Source organism: Galendromus occidentalis, unplaced genomic scaffold, assembly GCF_000255335.2.
Source record: "Galendromus occidentalis unplaced genomic scaffold, Mocc_1.1 scf7180000076951, whole genome shotgun sequence".
Lineage (NCBI taxonomy): Eukaryota > Metazoa > Arthropoda > Arachnida > Mesostigmata > Phytoseiidae > Galendromus > Galendromus occidentalis.
Window position 1 is genome coordinate 393,962 of NW_003804940.1, and position 17,777 is coordinate 411,738.

The window sequence follows — 17,777 nt, forward strand, 5'->3', positions numbered from 1 at the left end:
GAAAGATCCTCAAGCGGGTCCGGAAGCGGGCGCCACCGAGGCAGGACTGAGAGAGACGACGGCATTGGTTCCTCAAGAAGAGAATGTTGAGGATTCGTCAGACGCGATTCCGATCCCATCTGAAGGCGAGGTTGGGAAAGAGCCCGTCGAGGGAGCTGGAGCGAACGACGCCGCAGTCGAACCTGGTGCGTATTCGGAACCTTAGAATTCGAGTCATCTTCCGGATTCCGTGCGCTTTCCATACCCCAAAATAATGTTTTTTTTTGCAAATTGGCTGGGTTCCTCAAAAATTCGAACTGTTTTGAACAGAAGGTGCAGACGAGCTCCCCGCGGAGAAAGTTGCGGCTCCCCAAGAAGAAGGAGTCCCTCAAAAACCTGTGAAGCCGGTCGGTAGCGAAGATCGCGTGTCCGAAGAATCATCGCCAGAGATAGCGGAAGGGTCGGGAGGAGGGGTTCGAGAACCTGCAGCGCCTGTGGCAAAATCGCCAGAACCCGCCGGCGCGTCGGGTAAGTGTGAGGTATACGGCCGCTCGGCCTGCATTCAGTCTGAATTCTCATGAGACACTCCGAAATTCACACGGAATCTCGCATGCTCAGCTGAGGACGCTGCTGTAGCAGCCCAAGAGGCCGATGAATTCCTCGATAGCCTGATCGAAGATCTCACTACAGAGCTGGATGTGGAGACACCGCCTCGTGAACTACGATCATCACGCCGCACAGGCGGGGCCAGAGCACCTGAGCAGAGCGCTGGTCGACGAAGGGCGACCGGGGAGGAGGCTGAGGTCGGGGAAGCTCCCGTAGCGGGTGCCCCAGCGGCGGGAGCCCCGGCGGCGGGAGCTCAAGCGGCGGGAGCCCCAGTGGCGGGAGCCCAAGTGGCGGGAGCCCCAGTGGCGGGAGCCCCAGCGGCGGGAGCCCCAGTGGCGGGAGCCCCAGTGGCGGGAGCCCCAGTGGCGGGAGCCCCAGTGGCGGGAGCCCCAGTGGCGGGAGCCCCAGTGGCGGGAGCCCCAGTGGCGGGAGCCCCAGTGGCGGGAGCCCCAGTAGCGGGAGCCCCAGTAGCGGGAGCCCAAGTGGCGGGAGCCCCTGTAGCGGGAGCCCAAGTGGCGGGAGCCCCAGTAGCGGGAGCCCAAGTGGCGGGAGCCTCGGCGCAAGGGACCGCTGAAGTGCCTGTGGTTGGGGCGGACGGATCCGCCATTGAAGCCGTCGGAGACTCGGAGCTCCCAGACGGTCAGCGGGTCAGAGTTGTTGAGGATATCCGACCAAAATCTTGGAGGCTTAAGGACGGTGAGTCAGGACAATATATATCTCATAGCTGGTCCCTGGGCCGATGCGTGAGGTCAGCCATCGCCCTGAGACTCACATAGTCGTCTTGGCTGGAGCTCCTATGGGGCCCGAACTGCTCACGAGGAACTAAGGGCAACATGACCGACTTCAGGATCCTTCTGGCCCGACACCTCGAATGGCGCGCTAGATTGTCGCGGGCACGGCTGCAGCAAAGGCTCCTCGGGGAACATCGTGAACGCGATGCCGGACATCAAACTCACGAGAGGTTGTGCAGCGGCCGACGGATGCGTCGTGTTTGCTCCAAAAGAGGAGTTTTTCAACCCCTTCTCCATGAGAGGTAAATCCTGAATTGAAGAGCAAACTATCGGTTTCGTGAATATCGGGCGGATTGCTGTCCTCGCTGAGGATTTCCAAGAAATTCCATCTCAGGTATCAACGACCATCTGAATAGAACGGTACGCTTCGTGGAGTTCATGTTCGACGGGAGCAAAATCCGGGCATACATAATCGATCCCTTGAAATCACTCGGAGAGCCTATTTGGAGACTGTTTGGAAGGTAGAGAGAACAATCATGATCGGGGAGCTGACGCACAGGTTGGAGCTCTCTTCCGAGGGACGATTCACCTCCCTCAATCTTCGGGACAGATGGATTCCAGAACGAATAAATGAGATTTACTCGATTTGTGTCTTCTCAGTGAGATCTAGACTCTGAAGGGCTATCAATCCTCCGAGAAGACGGTCGTGCGGCGGCCGGTCCATCGATGGACGCGCGAATCACCTTGTAAGCCTTCTCAGGCGGTCAGAATCCGCATCCAGGAGATTCTAGAGCCTTAGTCGATTTTTGCCTCTCCTTAGTCTACCCTGTATGCAGCTATCATCATCGGAGCTAAGAGTCGGCCGTAACGCGGATGGGTCACTCGATCATTTCCCACGACATGCGATTCGACTTCAGGCTCCGAGTCGTGTTGCCGATCTGACCAGGCGCTCGTAGGGACTCCTTGAACAGAGGATGGCGTGAAGACCCTGCGCCCAAGCTCAGAATTGAAGAACAAATGATGATTGCAGATCCTCCCGAGGGGTGAAGATCCTCATTGACGGGGAATTTTCCGTCCCTACCGTAATTCACTATCGGACTTGCAGAGCCTTCGAGGAAGCCCTATCGAGCCCATTCCGGAGACGGTCAAATCTCGAAAAAGCCTCGTCTGAAAATGAACTATGCTAGGTGGATGGATCCCGAATCGATTGACAGAGAAAGAAAACGCTTTAATTTTCAAATCGCCCCGCCTTCATCCAGCAGTTTGTGTATGGTCGGATAGTCCCCATAGGGAACCCCAGACCCGAGAGTCGATTCCCCAAATTTGCATGCAGGATCGGTCGAGAGGTCACGAGGAACGCTTGAGGAAGTCCTTTCGTGTTTCCGTGAATCTCATTGCAGATACAGTCAAGTGCCGCTCAGTTGGAGCTCCTATAAGTTGGAAAACTCCTCTAACTTATAATTTAGAGTCGCTTTTCTCATGGTTTGCTAAGTAAAAGCATAGACCCCGTGTTGACTCTCTCCTCTAACTTATAAAACCTCCTCTAACTCATAATTTGGAACGATTTCGCCGCCCTAAGTTGTAAAGCGCGGAAAAATGTCGAGAATCGCAGCCCATGGACCAGGGCATCATTTGTAACGTGAAACAGTTGTACAAAAAAAAGCTGGTCGAACATTACTGGGCCATGGCACAGGACGGTCAAGTGAAGGAAATAAATTTGCTCCAGGGTATCCGGTTCCTGAGAGAGTCATGGGATGATGTCAAAACTTCCACCATATTCAACTGCTTCAAGAAATGCCTCCCGAACGTTCGGAATGCCAGCGCTCAAAGTGAGAACAGCGATGACATAGACGAACCGGATCGAATGATTATCCGAGACTGTTTCCCCATTTCCATGACTTTCGGGGACTTCGTTTAGGCTGATCGGCAACTTGTGACTTCCGATGATTTCGAGCCTGAACACAATGAGGTCTTCAGCGAAACCTCGGATGAAGAACCCGAGTCCCCCTTCGAGGAGCCCAGTTGTGGTTTCGTGACCGGCCAAGAGGCTCTCCGAGCCTTGGCTACATTGGTCAACCATTGCTCTCAGAGACAAAATATTGTTCCAGGGATCAGCATGGCTCTACATCAGTATCGAGATCTTGTTATTTGTGACATTCTACAGGAAAAAAGACAGGCAGATCTTCGATATTATTTTTCGAAATCGAAGCCCTAGTTGTTTGGTTGTATTTTGAAGACGAGAATCGTATTGATGGGGACTGACTCTGTTCGGAACGGTAGATAGTAGAGACTGAGTACGGTACATAGTCAGGACTCTCCTTAAGTTAAAAAACGTAAATCCGCATCGAGAAGATGGAATGAATTAAAGCAGATATCCGTTCATGATCACTATCGTCAATTTTATGCCTGCATTCATGGGGGCAGATAATAATCAGCGCGCATCTGTCCGAATTAATCCGGTCTAGATAGACCCTCCCCTAACTTATAAGTTAGAAAAAATATTCAAACCCTACTCCCGAATTTTACAAGTTAGCGGCACTTGACTGTATCCGATAGTCGACTGAAGTGCTTCGAGATAGTCTGTTCGAGTACGTAGTCCACATCAAAGGAATCTCGAGCGGGAATCCCTGACCAAGGAGCGCTTGATTATTCGTCCGGAGCCCATCTCTCCATGTAAGCTTCCGACTTCTATCATGACCGGGGGATCTTCATTCGACCGTTCCTGGTGATCCCAGGAAGTCATCGGGCTCGATCGGATACAGCTGGGTGCAGTTCGATCCTTCGCAACGGAGTTTGAAGCAATCGAGAGAACGGAGAGAATCTCCGATGAACCGCTCGGGTGCTGAGCAGTGCCCCAGGAGAGTCCGCGAGTTCCGCCAGAGCACGATGGTATCAGAAAGCCATGACAGCTGACAGTCGCAGTATATTGGGTTACCTGAGAGTCGTTAGACACTTCTTAAGACAGCTGATGAGCAAGATCTGTATGCGTTCCTCGCGTTCTGGGCACGAAGTATGTTGTCATTCCAACACGACCATCCGAACTCCGTTTCAGTACGGGCAGAGCCCGCTCACCTCTCAAGTCCACTTGTTCCAGGGCTGGCTGAATTTTAAACCAGATCGGACTGAAGGTGTTGTGGTTCATCGTCTGCAGTCGATTGTTGGACAGATATAATCGTCTTAGATTCAACATCGACGAAAATATGTTATCCTCAAGATACGCCAGGCGATTGTTCCTGGAGAAAAAAGTCCTACACTTTATCCGCGTCTTTCCGGATGTCCGACCGAGTCTCCCGGAGACATCGCCATCGAAGTCGATCCCGAGGAGTAGCCCGACAGGAAACAAAAGCGTGCTGGGACTGTCCCGATAGATAAGGGAGCTCACTCCAGGTGAAGAATTTCTATGCTGTCCGGTAGCATTGTTCTTCGCAGTCCTTGGATCCGATTTTCTGATAGATCCAGATGGATAAGCTCTCGCGCATTCCGAAGCGCATGGTCCTCAAGTGCTTCAATGTGGTTCCCTTTCAGTATCAGAGACTTCAACTTGACGGGCGGTACGGAGAACCAGCGGCTTTTCACGAACTGCAGACTGTTGAAACTCAGATCTATCTGCTCGATTTGGCTCAACGAAGTCAGTTTCTCCAGCGATACATCGTAGCTCTGGAATGAAAATCACGTATGCAGAGCCGGATCAGGGACATTCAGTGGAGTTGAGGTCCCCCGGGATCAGAATTCAATTTTACCATGCTGCAGTGTCGCAGTGCGAGGGACTTCAGACTTCGCTCGAGGCCGAGGAAAGGTGTGGAGCCCGAGGAGCTGAGGGATGATATATTAACGTTGGAGAGTGTCACTTCGGTGAGAGGAATGGCCGTGAAGATGTTCGCAGGTATCGCTGGACCAATCTGGAATACACTTTGCTTTCATTCGATCATCTCCTCACATGGATGGTAAAATGAAGATCCTTCCGGAAAGTGATCCTAACTCCCCCTCTCAAGGCTGTGGCGCTCCGGAGAAGTCTCAAATCAGATTCCAAGGAGGGTCGCCTCGCTCGGAGGCGACGTTATGCCCAGATCATCGGAATTTGCTTCTCGAGCGAAGCTCATCGGAATTTAGAATGGCTGTTTTTGAATCTCATACACCGATTAGTCTGCTCCCTGCTCACACAAGGAAGGTAATGGATCCACGGAGCGTGATTCAGACGTCTGTGGAAGTTTTTCCGGCGGTTTGCCCTGGAACATTTCGGATTGTCGTGACAAGAAGTTGGAGCACGAAGATCGTTATATATCAATCAGCAGAAGATTCGCCTACGTGAATTCTCCGACGATGTTCGTCTGCGCTGAATGAGCTATTTAGGAGTTTCAACGCACGCCGCCGATAGAAGATCTGTCGCAGCTTCAATGGCTGCGCGAATCGACGTTTCTGTCTGTGATTGGGCACCCAACAGAATGACGAGTGCTAGGCATCGTCTTAGGATTTTTCTTCCGTTTCCCAAGAAAATGTCTCCGGTGTGAAGAGTTGTTCCGTCTCGCAGATTCATTGGCCCTGGAGCCCAAATCGTCTGAGGGAGCTTGGCCCGGTCGCTTTACACTCTGTGAACTCACTGATAATTGTACTGTGGAACCCTTCAGTCTAGACGCGTGACCGAAGAAGCATTATAGCTCTCGCAATTCTTTCCCCAGGGGAATGGCAATTCCGAAGCCGTTCCCGACGAGTCGAAGACAAGTCACGGCCGAACGGATAATTTGCTGCGGCGCCACATCTGGTGGGGAATGCGCGAATCTGTCTAACAACTGATTTGCGGTGACCGCCACGCGACGGCTGAGAATCGAAGCAATATTCCGCTGTCGTTCGAAAAGCTCAGCTGATGCAATAACAAAGAGCATTTTGTCCACCATGAGAGAGCTTTCGCAAGAAGAGCACGAAACAGCGTTCGAATTGAGGATGTTTTCGGAACCAACAAATTTTTCGAATCTCGTTCCGATCGGAAACTAGTCACCAGTGAGTGACGATGAACGACTCTCTGTTTCACTTGACTTTCACGCAGACTGATCGGGAATGATCGATTCTGCGAAAGTGAATTAGTTGCGTGAATAGAGAATCGTCGGATTGATTTTGGAGCTTTGCTGAGCCAGGGAGTATCCACAGGCGAAGCCCTGCGTCGGGGGACCCCTTGCGCAGGAAGCTCTCGAGCTGGTAGAAAGAGGTTGTGATCGTTTAGGTTACGAGAGGCCTTCGCGGCGCGTCGCAATGACATTCTTGCTCGACAAGGTCCAGATATCAGAGCATTCAGACCGAACGAACAAGTGGGATCACTTGTCGATCCCAGAGGGTACCTGTCAATGCATGCAGGTATGATTTTCGCGCGAATATTTCCCCCGCGATTCTTCTTCGACCGACGTAATGATGAGAAGCGATCGAATCTGAATCGTCTCTTTTCTCCCACTGGATTACTTGCATTCCGAAACTTTCCGTTTAGTAAACGGAGTTTGACTCGACAAATCTCGACTGCAGTTAGGGGCGTTCGGTCTCTGGCTGCCTCAGACTCACTGCGGCGGTCAAAGCAGGTTGGCACATCTTCTTGAATTTCCGGCTCGACTTGCCTTTCCCTCAGCTATCGAGTGCTGTCACTCGAGTGTTTTCGGATCCGCTCAATTACATAGATTATTCTGCGTTCGTTGACTCCGCGAGGAAGCGCTCCCGGCGAGACAAAAGAGATAGGGTGATGCCTGGTTGTCATGAGATTACCGCGTCTTCCAAAGCTCACGATCGGTCGCTCCGAATCTGACCATGGTCTGTGGAAGATTTATTCCAGAGTGTGAAGCCGGTTTGCGATCGGGTCCGTGGCGGCGCCGTGGAGGAATGGCCATAGCTCCAGAAACTTCTTCAATTGTTGGATTTTTTCCCTTCCGAGACTGTGCACGAGACGCCATCGCATTGTTTGGCGAAAGGTGCCGGAGATATGCTGCTATATTTCATAGCCTGAATCGCTCCTCACAAAATGGCTTAGCGAACATTGCTCATTGCTCATAGTAACGTGGGAAGCGAAAGATATTCTGTTGATCCGGGACCAGCGACACGCCACCGAACACGTTTCAATTCGATAAGTCGCTCATCCTATGTTGGAAAACACACCGGAGCGAATCGGATAGAGTTCGTGAAAAACATCGTGAAATGATTTTTCCCTGCTCCCAAGAGATTCGCGAATCATCCCCCCTGCGGCGACGTTCGCACAGCTGCGAATGAAGCAAGCAAAGCGAGTGAGATTGAAAGAACGCTCCTTTAGCACACCGACCGGGGGACAAAGACGGGCTTTGAATGACCTCCCGGCACCATTCGTAGAGAAAGTTCGTCGATTGGTCTAAAATATCAGCGGCAGCATTCCATGCAAATACTGCAGATGCACCATGAGGCAGCGACAAGTCAGGAATGCATTTCCGAAAGGAGGAGCTAGTGAATTGCTGAGGGACTCGCGATCTGCAATGAAACTCATCATTATTTAAAAATCACTATCCCCCCGAGAGGAAGAATGTCCAGGATAGCGGTCTTGCCTGGGAACAAGGAAACCGATGCGTCCAGCATGCCATTTGATGAAGTCGCGAGATACGCTTCGCTTGTTCGTCTGTTTGCTTTGTCTGCCTTAATACTTTTTTTGTTTCGTCGTCATTCTGCCCACCGAACGTTTTTCGGTCCGCACCTCAGGTAACTATTAGCGCCTGGTCCCGTTCATTCTGCGCGAGCCGCGCTTTTCCGATTTACGAATCAGACTTAGCTTCGAAGGTTTCGGGAACGTTTCGGACTCATCCCGATGCCGCTAGATAGCTGCGATCTTCCCTCTGATGGCCTCTCATCATCGTAGGCGCTATGAGGAGCCGAGAGGGACAATCGACGAGTGATCGAGAATCCTCGAGCCATGGATAATACGACGAGCGAGGATCCGATAACGGCGAGCGTCGATGAGGAGTACCGTCTGACGTTCCTGATTGACCGCACGGCTGATAGTCACCCGAATAAGTTTTTGCAGGCGCTGAGCATAGGAAAGCGAACAAAGCAAGGTCGCGGATGATTGTCATGCGGGATAAATACGCATATTTTGTTGAGTGCTAATCATCCGATACCCTGTTCAGACTTTGGCCGCCCGTTCGTCATCGCCGGGCTCATGGCTATGCCACCTAAATTCCGGGTGGAGCGCTCGAGGTTTCCAAGAAAAAAGACTTCAGATTCTCATACGGAGGCTCTCTCCAGAAGCGCAACTCGTCGGCACCTCATTCGTGGATTGGTGTTGAATTGCTTGTTGAAGAGCTCTTCCCGTCTGTCTGTTATTTGTTAGTTCTTCCTGTTCTTGATTCTGCGGATTATTACGATCGTATTGTGCGAAGCCGAACTGGCTATCCTAGCATTCAAACTCCATTCGAAGTCTCCTACTCAGTCATTCGAGATTAGCATACGAGCTTTTTTGATTATGATATTCACCGGAGAATCCATGATGTGGACGGCGTCAATCTTCTTGCCTCGTAAGTTCCTCATGAGCTTCGTCAGCGCCTCTACGCTGAACACTGAAGTACACCGGATGACGACCCGTGTACTTAACGGAACACTGAATTTATCGGCGCGGTTCGAGGTTTCTGACGTGGAACAGGTGCAGTTCGAGAATTCGATCTCCGGACACTGAGCATGAACGTTCCCTGTGGCGGTGATGAAGATCAAGATCCTGAAACAAATGGGTAAGGAATCCTTGGAATTTCGTCCGAATTTGCATAGCCGAGTTTTCGAGCGGGAATTTCGGTTTCGATTCATTACCACTCGATTGGTGATCGTCGACCAGTCATGATCGGAGACTTGAGTCAGATTTCATTGAATTATTCCTGGGGTGAAGTTCAGGAATTCAGTCATTAAGAATAAGTCGAGATGGTTAAGAAGCTTCTCTTCGAACCACCATGTTTATTGAATTCGGCTGTGTGAATGTGGTTAAATAGAAAGATCTCCGTATGCTACATCACAAATATTAACGAGCTGTTTTCGCTTCCGTCGAAGCACACTTTGCGGCATCATCATCATCGGCTGAAGTCATTGTACATAGTCGTAGAGCTCAAGTCCAAAAGGTCCGTACTCCGTTTTTATCAAATAGGTCACACCTCAGAATCACCCTGCTCTCCTCGGAGATCGACAACGTCTCTGCTCTTCGGTCTACTCGTCCTCCGTCGGCCGTATTCGCGGAACGCGGCCGCCAAAGTCAACGTGAGCCTTCTTGCCGAATCCTTACTCTCACAAACGAAAGCATGGCACTCCAGGGGACCGTGTTCACTGACAGTGATGATGGCTACAATTTTCGCATAGCTCACATCCTGCACTCCATAAGATATGCACTCGATCGGGTACAGTTTCTCGTCGTTCAAGGTGATCCCGATCGCGTTGATAGAAATTCCTCTCGGTGACACAGAGAGCCGAACCAACTGCGGGGGGTTTTGAGGTCTCCGCGCGGCCTCGACGAGCTCATCAACAGGAGATCTTGTATGACGCAGGCCCCAAAATCCTGTCGTAGGTCTACATCCAAGGTATCTGGTTACGACAGTCCAATTCGGAGCGTAATCCGCCTCATTCACTGTGCACACGAAACTGCCCTCCATTCGTCGAGGGGCGAGCTGCCCGTTCGGTAAAGATTCGATCTCCATCCAGACTGATGGTGAGCTGTCGACACCGCCTCTGTGGCACCGTCGGTTGCGTCGAACGGCGTTGCCACCGCCACCGACAACAACGCCAACATTTGCTCGGCAAGGGCTCGATCCGGAAAGGGTTGCTGCGCACTCTTGCACGCCGACTTATTACGCTCTGCTTCGTTTTCAGAAAAGCGTCAAGTTGGCAACTTACATGAGCGCTTAGGGATCATCGAAGCTGCACTGTAACGAGTTGTAAATTGTTCGCAGCCGAACGTGGCCAGCAGAAGGTCGATACAGTCGCGCTTATTAGATTGGGACTTCTCAAGGCTTGCGATTACGTGAAACGTTTCTCTCCCACTGCAAGTTTTTTCAGAAATCCCGGTCCTAAGATACTGGACTGCAAATTCTGCGAAGGAAGAACAGCTCGCTGAATAGACGACGATCGAAGGCTCGAACAGGTCTATCGAGCATAGATTCTCTCATGAATTATTTCATGGCACGCCTAATGAAGAGGCAATGACGTGACGCCGTTTTGTCGATTCAGCTGTCGAGCGCCTCCTCGAATAGGTCGGGTCCCTGACAGCGACTCGCCGCGCCGGGCCGGAATGACGGACCCGAAGCGACGACAACGACGAGGCTACGAAACTTTCTTGAACAGAAATGCTGCGGATATTCGCCGACCAAAGTCGCTGGGAAACTCCCATGGTCTGCCCGTCTATAATACATTTCTTATCGAACAACGCGAGGCATTCTGAGCAACGTTCCGCTTCCACCCGCCCGCCTGCTCGCTCGGTCGCCCGCGTAAAATGAAGGCGTCTTATACTTTTCTTTTCAGCTAATCTAGATTCCGGATATGGTTTGGACCAACTTGCGTAACATTGCCCGTTGAGTGATTCAATGTTTGATTTTCTGCGGAATCTTCCTGTTGCGGGAAAGTGCCCAAGAACTCACCGAGCCTAGATCAAGGTTCCAGGAAACAATCACTCAATTCATGCGCGCCGTCTTTCGGATGAACTCGATAAGCGATTGTAGCTCCAGACGAAGGCGTCCCGTGGTGAAATAAACCGGATTCCGCGGGGATTGACAGAAGAATCATATTCCCGAAGCTCCAACGGAAACCTAAACGTGATCGAGGGGAATCCGGTGACAGATTCTCCCGTTTCGTCTTCGTCTCCCATCCAGTTCGACCGCTACTTCCGCCGAGCCGAGAGCTGAAACCACTAAACGCTGCTTGGAGCGAGAAACGCCTCCGCTCCCGGATCTCCAATAGCTGTTCGCAAACTTTCACACCTGAGGGAGCATTTCCCGAAGCTTGCGATCACGAAAGTGTTAGAACGGATCCATCAATCAGGGATTGAGGAACGTGTCGTTGCCCTCGGGAAGATTCTTGTGATTTCCTTCCGTGAACTTCCACACACTAATACTGAGTGGAACTTCCAATCCTGAGCTGTATGGAGCGGAGCGCGATCGTGTTTTCCGATTGGGAGGCATGCCCCCATCCAAGCCGTCGAACGGGTGGAATGACCTCCTCCTTCGCTTCGAGACAGCGCACCTCATGCATCAGCATCATAATTTTTCCCTGAGTACTCGGAGGCAGGGATGCTTCCGCCATCGCCTTACGGCGCAACGCCAGAACGCATTAATGAAACATTATCTCGCTCTTATTTCCTCATATCCAAGACTGGGCAGTGACGACAGTCTCTGGTTGGATAACGCAGTCAGTCCTTCCTTTAAGATGTGAAGTCTCTAATAGAAATGAGTCGAACCTTGGCATCAGAAGCGAGGGTGACGTCGAAAGCGTGACGTTTTTGTTGCTGACAGCGGTCCCACCTCTCCCAGCCGCAACATCAACATGAGCAGGCACCGCATCGAGTCGCGACCGGGAGTCGAGCTGCTTTCAAAAACCACGGCGGAAGCATCACACAATTGTATATGGAAATAGCCGGCAAGAATTGCCGACGTAGCTGGCGCCAACGATGAACGGTAATAATTGTCCTAATAAGGGACATCTCTTGTTCATCTCTCCAACGGCGCCTGCCGATCATAACAGGCTTTGTTCGGACACTCAAGCAGCAACACTATCTTTTCCATGACTATTTACATACCAGAATTCCGCAGCCGACAAAAACGACACCATCGTTGCCCAAGCAGCGCCGAATAGTCCGGGCGATGGAGATGAACTAGGATAATAGCATCGAGTAGAACTTCGCTCGAGACAAAGCGACCGCTGTCACCGATAGGTTTGACGGAAGTCACCTAAAAGAGAGGACGCGCACGGGAGAGGCCAGGGGAAACGTTTTCGCCTAGTCCGGACCGCCACCGATCCCGGAGGCGTAGGCTAGACGTCCCTGACACGGAGACCTGCGACCGTCCGGTTCTTCATACGATTCTTCGTGTCCTCGAGTTCCCGAAGCCGGAGCGATCGGGTCCCAGCATGGAAATGGTCGAGAGATCGTTTCCGATCATGCATGGATAGCATTCCTAATCCCAGCCCGAACTTCGAAAAAGATTCACATTAGGAAAAAAGAGTTCCAAGTTTATTGTTTGTTCTTCTCTCGTTTCGCTCGCGCGCTTGCACTCAATCGATCAATAATCGCTTGTAGAAAACTCTCAAAGTAGTCGCTACGGGTTGGTTGAGATCACGTAATGAGCCTTTGTCAGACGCTGACGCTGCGTGGTGTTCCTTTTAGGCCGCCCCCCATCACCACGAGTCCGTATGCGCATACGATGCGCTTTGGTGGCGGCGGCCGGGGCGCGGCCACTCGGTACTATCTTAGGAGGTCGTAGTCCGCCCGAGAGTACGGAGCTCCCGTAGTACCAAAAGCGGGTCTTCCGTTGGCTAAAGCTTCCTCGTCCGAGTCGAGATGGACAGCGACGCTGAGTCGCGAGTGTAAATGGTTGGCCATGTTCATATTTACAAGACAGCCTAGCGGCGTAGGCTTACAGTGGAACAGCACTACTCCCAACAGCACCAACGACAGGGACACCACAAACAGATAATGCAGCTGCAAGAAGAGACACCATTATTCAGATTTCCTGCTCAGGATGAGATCAGAGCCTCAAGCCGAGACAGATCAGAGCGGAAAAACGAGGATTTCGATAGTTGCTGACGAGGCGACTCGCGATCCTATCGATCAATACAGAAATACAAAGAATACATGGTCGAAGATCATACGTACCCCGAACGTTGGGTTCAAAATGTAATAGTAGCCTAGAAGAGATAGACCGTCCGCTGAGAGAGTCGAGAGGTTTAGCGCTGTCGCCGACGAGTTCGAAATAACAACCGCTATGAGCAGATAGATGAGCGTTTGGAATACGCAGAACCCTAGCACGCTTATTTGCTGTGAGGGAGTCAGTGAAAGAACTGTCTGCACTGCGTCTAGTTCCAAAATTGCTCTGGAAGGTAGAAGGAAAACAATTGTCAATCTGATAAACCGGGAGACAATATTCCCCGTCGCGCCCGGAAATTACTCAGTTTAGGAGCTCTTTCGGTCTTCTCGGATTACCCAACTTAAGATGATCGGATCATCGAATCCGCACCAAAGGAGAACCGCTAGCTCACGCGTCAGGCTGAGTAAGCCTCATCGTTGGCAGACGCGTTGCTTCCCGAAAATGAGAGCAAAAGTTCCAATACAACCTGGAGAGGGAATACTTCCGAAGACTCTTCTGACTATTCGACTCTTTTTCCGTACGGGTTAAGCCCTCATGCCGGTAAACGATCGCACGAGAAATAAAATTGAATCATCGACTGGATGGGAGATGGATATTTCCGATGGGATTACCCATAGAACTTTGCGAAAAAAGTAGGCTAACGGTTTCATGAGGTCGCACCATCAAGGATTAACTCTGTCACGACCTACGTCAGCAGGAGAGTACTTTGATTCACGAGCGCGCCGTAGCGGGGTGCTCCCTGCGTTGCACGTGCGATTACAGTAGGCACGAGCGGTTGTCATGGCATCAATGAAGTCGTTAGGATTCGGGACCGGATCGATGCAATTGTCCCGCATGCATGTGACCTGCTGCTACCGGAAACGTGAATAGAATCGAGCAGGTCAGGAGCCAATTGACCGAGCCTAGGCGGACATGAATTCCGAATTCACCCCCTGCCCTCCATATATTGCATTCATCCGTTCGCTTTATCATCGATCTTGCGAACCTGAAACAGTGAGGGAATCTCGCCCGACGGGAGACCCGAACTCTGATACATTCGAACGAGTCAGAAGATGGGGGTAATGATTTGTTACTCACATTTGTATCCCACTAATGGCACTAGCGAATAGTCCGATCATGGCGAGAAATTCAACGCTTCCTGAAAATGCCTTGACGGTGAACTCCTGGAGCACATTCGAAACTCCGCAGAGAGCTCCAGCAGACAGACAGAGCATGTCACCGAACAGGCGATTTTGGGGCGTTGTGTTATTGTACTCGAGAACATTACTCCAGACCAGAGAACCGACTCCGAGAAGGCAGACTCCAACTCCGAGAATGTGTACAATCTTGTATCTGACTTTGAGAAACAGCCACGATAATGCCAATACAATCGGAATACTAAAACAGTCCAGCATCTATGAGAAAAGGAGAGAACGAGAAAAAATGTTAATCACTCTCGAAGACAGCGAGATCGGTCGGTCGGTCGATCCGACCGTTTGGGCGAGTCTATCTGACAGTCTCGCGAAAGGGAAGGTCCCTCGAGAGGGAATGTTCCGGTCGGAAGGCACCAGAGGCGCAGACGGCAATATCCGATAGGGAACTCGATGAGGCTCGCAAAAAACCTACCTGCACGCTGGGCAACGTGGTGTATTTGTAGGCATGTATTATGAGGTAGTTGGCCTCGACGTCGATAGCCGCTACCACGAAGTACTTGATGCCTCGGCCCCGAACCACGTTGAGCAGCGAATTTTCGCCACCTCGACGAGCAAGGAACGGAATAAAAATCACGAACATAGTCAAATAGGTAGGGAATATTAGAGCTGCCGAGAGGCCCGAAATATTCCCGGACGGCTCCTTCGGCCGGGATTTGATATCTTCTAGACAGTAGGCCGTGCCGCACATGAGCACTGATACTAGTTGTCCACATATTATGGACTTGAGCGTTTTACTGAAATTCAGAGAGAATAGCAAAATTGAATTTCCGATCCGTCCGAACCGTCTTCTGGGTCCCCTCGCTATCGGTCGATACATCGTCTACCGCAGGAGTGCCCCGGAGGATGCGGATCCGAGGCTCTGCTCATTCTGATCGCACCGCGCATCGGATCATCTCCGTGCAATGCGAATATGAAGAGCTCTAAGGCGGTTCGAATGCAAGTTCGTGAGTGAGGCGAGGAAACTTGCGCGACTCGCTGCGAGCTCGACCTCAGCGAGTCCGCAAGCGTTCCCCGTGGGATTTTTCTTCCCAAAACAACTATTACTTCGCTGAGATTCCGAGTTCTCCATCCATTCATTCCTGGGCTGCATTTCAGGCAGCCCAGCGGAACAAACTCGCGAGGAGCTCCAGTTTGGAACGCGGTCAAATGATGTAATGACAATCGGCCGGCATCGAGGTTCTTAGAACACCGTAGGTACTCACCATAGACTGAAGCGGTCTTTTTTTTGCGATGGCGGACTGTAGTCCCTGACGAAACTTGCTCGCTCGGTCAAATCGCCGAACGAATTACGGTCCATGTCGGAGAGAGTAGCTACGGCTCGGTTCGGTCGGAGTATTCGAGAAACATTTCTGGACTCAGAACTTCAGCACGCTACATCGTCAACCCCATTGTAGACATGCAAGGAGCAGGAGAGCGGAGCCGCTCGGCAGACATCCTCCTTCCTCGAGCGCTTCATACGGAACGACCGATGTGTTCTTCCAGATCGCTCGCTGTTGATGTGACGATCGTAAGCTCTCGCCAATGTACGATCGAAGTACTTGTGATACGGTGACTCATTTGGGGCCCTCTGTTATTGACAATAGTGAGCTTGGAACGAAAAGCCATTCGCCGCCTGTCGTTCCAAGTCGGCTCCTGGATGGGCGGCGCTTACAGGATTTAGAGCACGTTCTTCTTCTCAGTGCCACGCATCGAAGTCTCAAAGATCCCAATCAATCGTCCGAGGTCGTGATTCGTTCAGACTCGCTCACCAGCATCAATACGGGACATACGATGAAATTGCTCTCATTTCTGAGGAGTGTCAATCACTCCGTGGGCAACTTTCCCGCCAGAGCTTTGAAACGCTCGTGCTATACCCTGAACCGGGCGCCGCCGCCGCCGACAAGCATCAGCCGCCGCCACCGCGGCCAGACGACTACCACTACTGGACGGAGACTCTCATGCATCACACAGAGACGGCTCCTGCTGATGTATTCAACAACGGAAGAACGACGGACTCGGGAGCGGGAAAACGTCTGCTCAGAGGCACCGTTCTAGGAACGTATGATATTCAATGCTGTTGAGGTTGAGGTAGAAACTGGAAACTACTGGTCCTCGTTTCGTACTAGGACTATGACTCATACCAACTCCACGGGGCCATATGCCCGTGACAGTAGTAAAAAAGCAAGAAGCTAGGTAATGTCAATGACATTACCGTAGATTCACGTGAAAACATTTAATGACGATTTTTCCGGCAAGCGGTCGACTTGCCGAGATGTCAGATCATGGCAAATCAACCTATCTCCCTATCGGCCCACTGTTTGATGGAAGTGGGGTTAGTTTTCATGAAAGCTTGGTTAGAGCCCACAGATGGCCCGACGGGGCTGCGATGTTCAATCATTCTACGAGAGATGGTTTCCGTGGTTCGAAGGCATCGTTACTTCTCCTAAATCCCGTCGGCAAAATCATCTAAAACTGCGCCAGCTATAGAGTTTTGGAAGTTTTTTCACTTCACGGATCTAGAATAGAAAGCCACACCTATCTACCCATTGTAGTCCTTGGGCTGCCGAAGTAGGAAGTCCTTTCGGACACTCACTGCGGCTTCCTCGACGAATCCGCTAAGATACGACGATTGGTGAATGTTGTTGGTCTTCGGTTCGACATATAGCGCGTGGTCGTCATCCAGGGAACGCGGTTAAGTTTGAGCCTTGCTTTTGACGAGAAGGGGACATCGATGTGATAAGTAATCATAGATTATGATAAGTTTGAGCTGATATTAGCTTCTTGAAATTACAATTGTGTCCCTATCGGGGGAACATCAGCCGAGTGTTGTGCAATGGTGGCCTTGACAATCTCCGAATGCCGCAGAAAGCGGAGCCTCTCATCCACCTTACAAGCATGGCGGTACACGTTTTGGAGGGAGACACGCCGGAATTGCAGAGTTTCGCGTTCCCATGCAGCAGTGTAGTAGGGACATCGCATGATTTCGTCATCATGACGGTATTCAGATCTCACTGTACCGGATTCGATCGCGACCGCGGCATTTCTGACAACGGCGACCTCCGGAGCCGGAGCCGAGTTCGACTCTTGATGAGTCGTCCCATGAAGAGATCCCCCCGATGACAGCCTAAATCTGTTGACACGACGAGCACATTAAAAGGGTCTCAACTATCGTCGATAAGCTCGACTCGCCTCAAGTCGAAGGCGACGTCTCGATGGACTCGGGCGAGCATAGGGCGGCGAGAGCCCAACAAGGGCCAAAACGCAAGCCCAAGCGGACGCCATCCAAAGGAGCCGGTCCCCGATCGACTTCTGTGGGGCGGAAGGAGGAAAATCCTCAAAGGACCTCCACCCCTCAGAAGAAGGGGGCGAGCGAAGAGAGCAAGAAAGAACTTGCGAATCTCTTCGAGAAGGCCCTACAAAAACCATCATAACAGTTAGAACCCCCCGAAAACACCGAGGTGCATGAT

At 51.5% G+C, this 17,777-nt stretch overlaps 2 protein-coding genes and 1 long non-coding RNA gene across 3 annotated transcripts; 1 reads left to right on the forward strand and 2 right to left on the reverse strand.

The window, feature by feature from the left end:
• The first annotated feature begins 1,172 nt into the window (after nucleotides 1-1,172).
• LOC108863802 (uncharacterized) lies at nucleotides 1,173-1,944 on the forward strand. The gene is made up of 3 exons (XR_001951154.1): nucleotides 1,173-1,281; nucleotides 1,433-1,618; nucleotides 1,711-1,944. It is a non-coding gene; the product is annotated as an uncharacterized LOC108863802 (long non-coding RNA).
• Nucleotides 1,945-3,888: 1,944 nt separating this feature from the next.
• LOC100901764 (slit homolog 3 protein) lies at nucleotides 3,889-12,125 on the reverse strand. Its single transcript, XM_029110663.1, has 6 exons — nucleotides 12,073-12,125; nucleotides 8,784-9,021; nucleotides 5,057-5,215; nucleotides 4,699-4,973; nucleotides 4,389-4,549; nucleotides 3,889-4,251 (listed from the first exon to the last, which is right to left on the reverse strand). The coding sequence occupies exons 1-6, from the start codon at nucleotides 12,102-12,104 to the stop codon at nucleotides 4,025-4,027; spliced, it is 1,092 nt and encodes a 363-aa protein (XP_028966496.1). The 5' UTR covers nucleotides 12,105-12,125; the 3' UTR covers nucleotides 3,889-4,024.
• Nucleotides 12,126-12,482: 357 nt separating this feature from the next.
• On the reverse strand, nucleotides 12,483-15,628 carry LOC100908017 (solute carrier family 35 member F2). The gene is made up of 5 exons (XM_003740455.2): nucleotides 15,534-15,628; nucleotides 14,744-15,065; nucleotides 14,216-14,532; nucleotides 13,147-13,363; nucleotides 12,483-12,972 (listed from the first exon to the last, which is right to left on the reverse strand). Exons 1-5 carry the CDS (start codon nucleotides 15,626-15,628, stop codon nucleotides 12,736-12,738), a joined length of 1,188 nt encoding a protein of 395 aa, XP_003740503.2. The 3' UTR covers nucleotides 12,483-12,735.
• Between the last annotated feature and the right edge of the window lie 2,149 nt (nucleotides 15,629-17,777).

Excerpts from the sequence above, each read along its gene's own strand:
- LOC100901764 (XM_029110663.1), bottom strand. The coding sequence starts at position 12,104 with ATGGTGTCGTTTTTGTCGGCTGCGGAATTCTG. Across the intron at positions 5,216-8,783 it reads TCCACATCATGGATTCTCCG|ATTGGTCCAGCGATACCTGC; the intron begins GTGAATATCATA and ends AGTGTATTCCAG. Across the intron at positions 4,974-5,056 it reads CACTGCGACACTGCAGCATG|AGCTACGATGTATCGCTGGA; the intron begins GTAAAATTGAAT and ends TTTTCATTCCAG.
- LOC100908017 (XM_003740455.2), bottom strand. The coding sequence starts at position 15,628 with ATGGACCGTAATTCGTTCGGCGATTTGACCGAGCGAGCAAGTTTCGTC. Across the intron at positions 15,066-15,533 it reads AAAGACCGCTTCAGTCTATG|TAAAACGCTCAAGTCCATAA; the intron begins GTGAGTACCTAC and ends TCTGAATTTCAG. Across the intron at positions 13,364-14,215 it reads GCCATTAGTGGGATACAAAT|AGCAATTTTGGAACTAGACG; the intron begins GTGAGTAACAAA and ends TCTACCTTCCAG.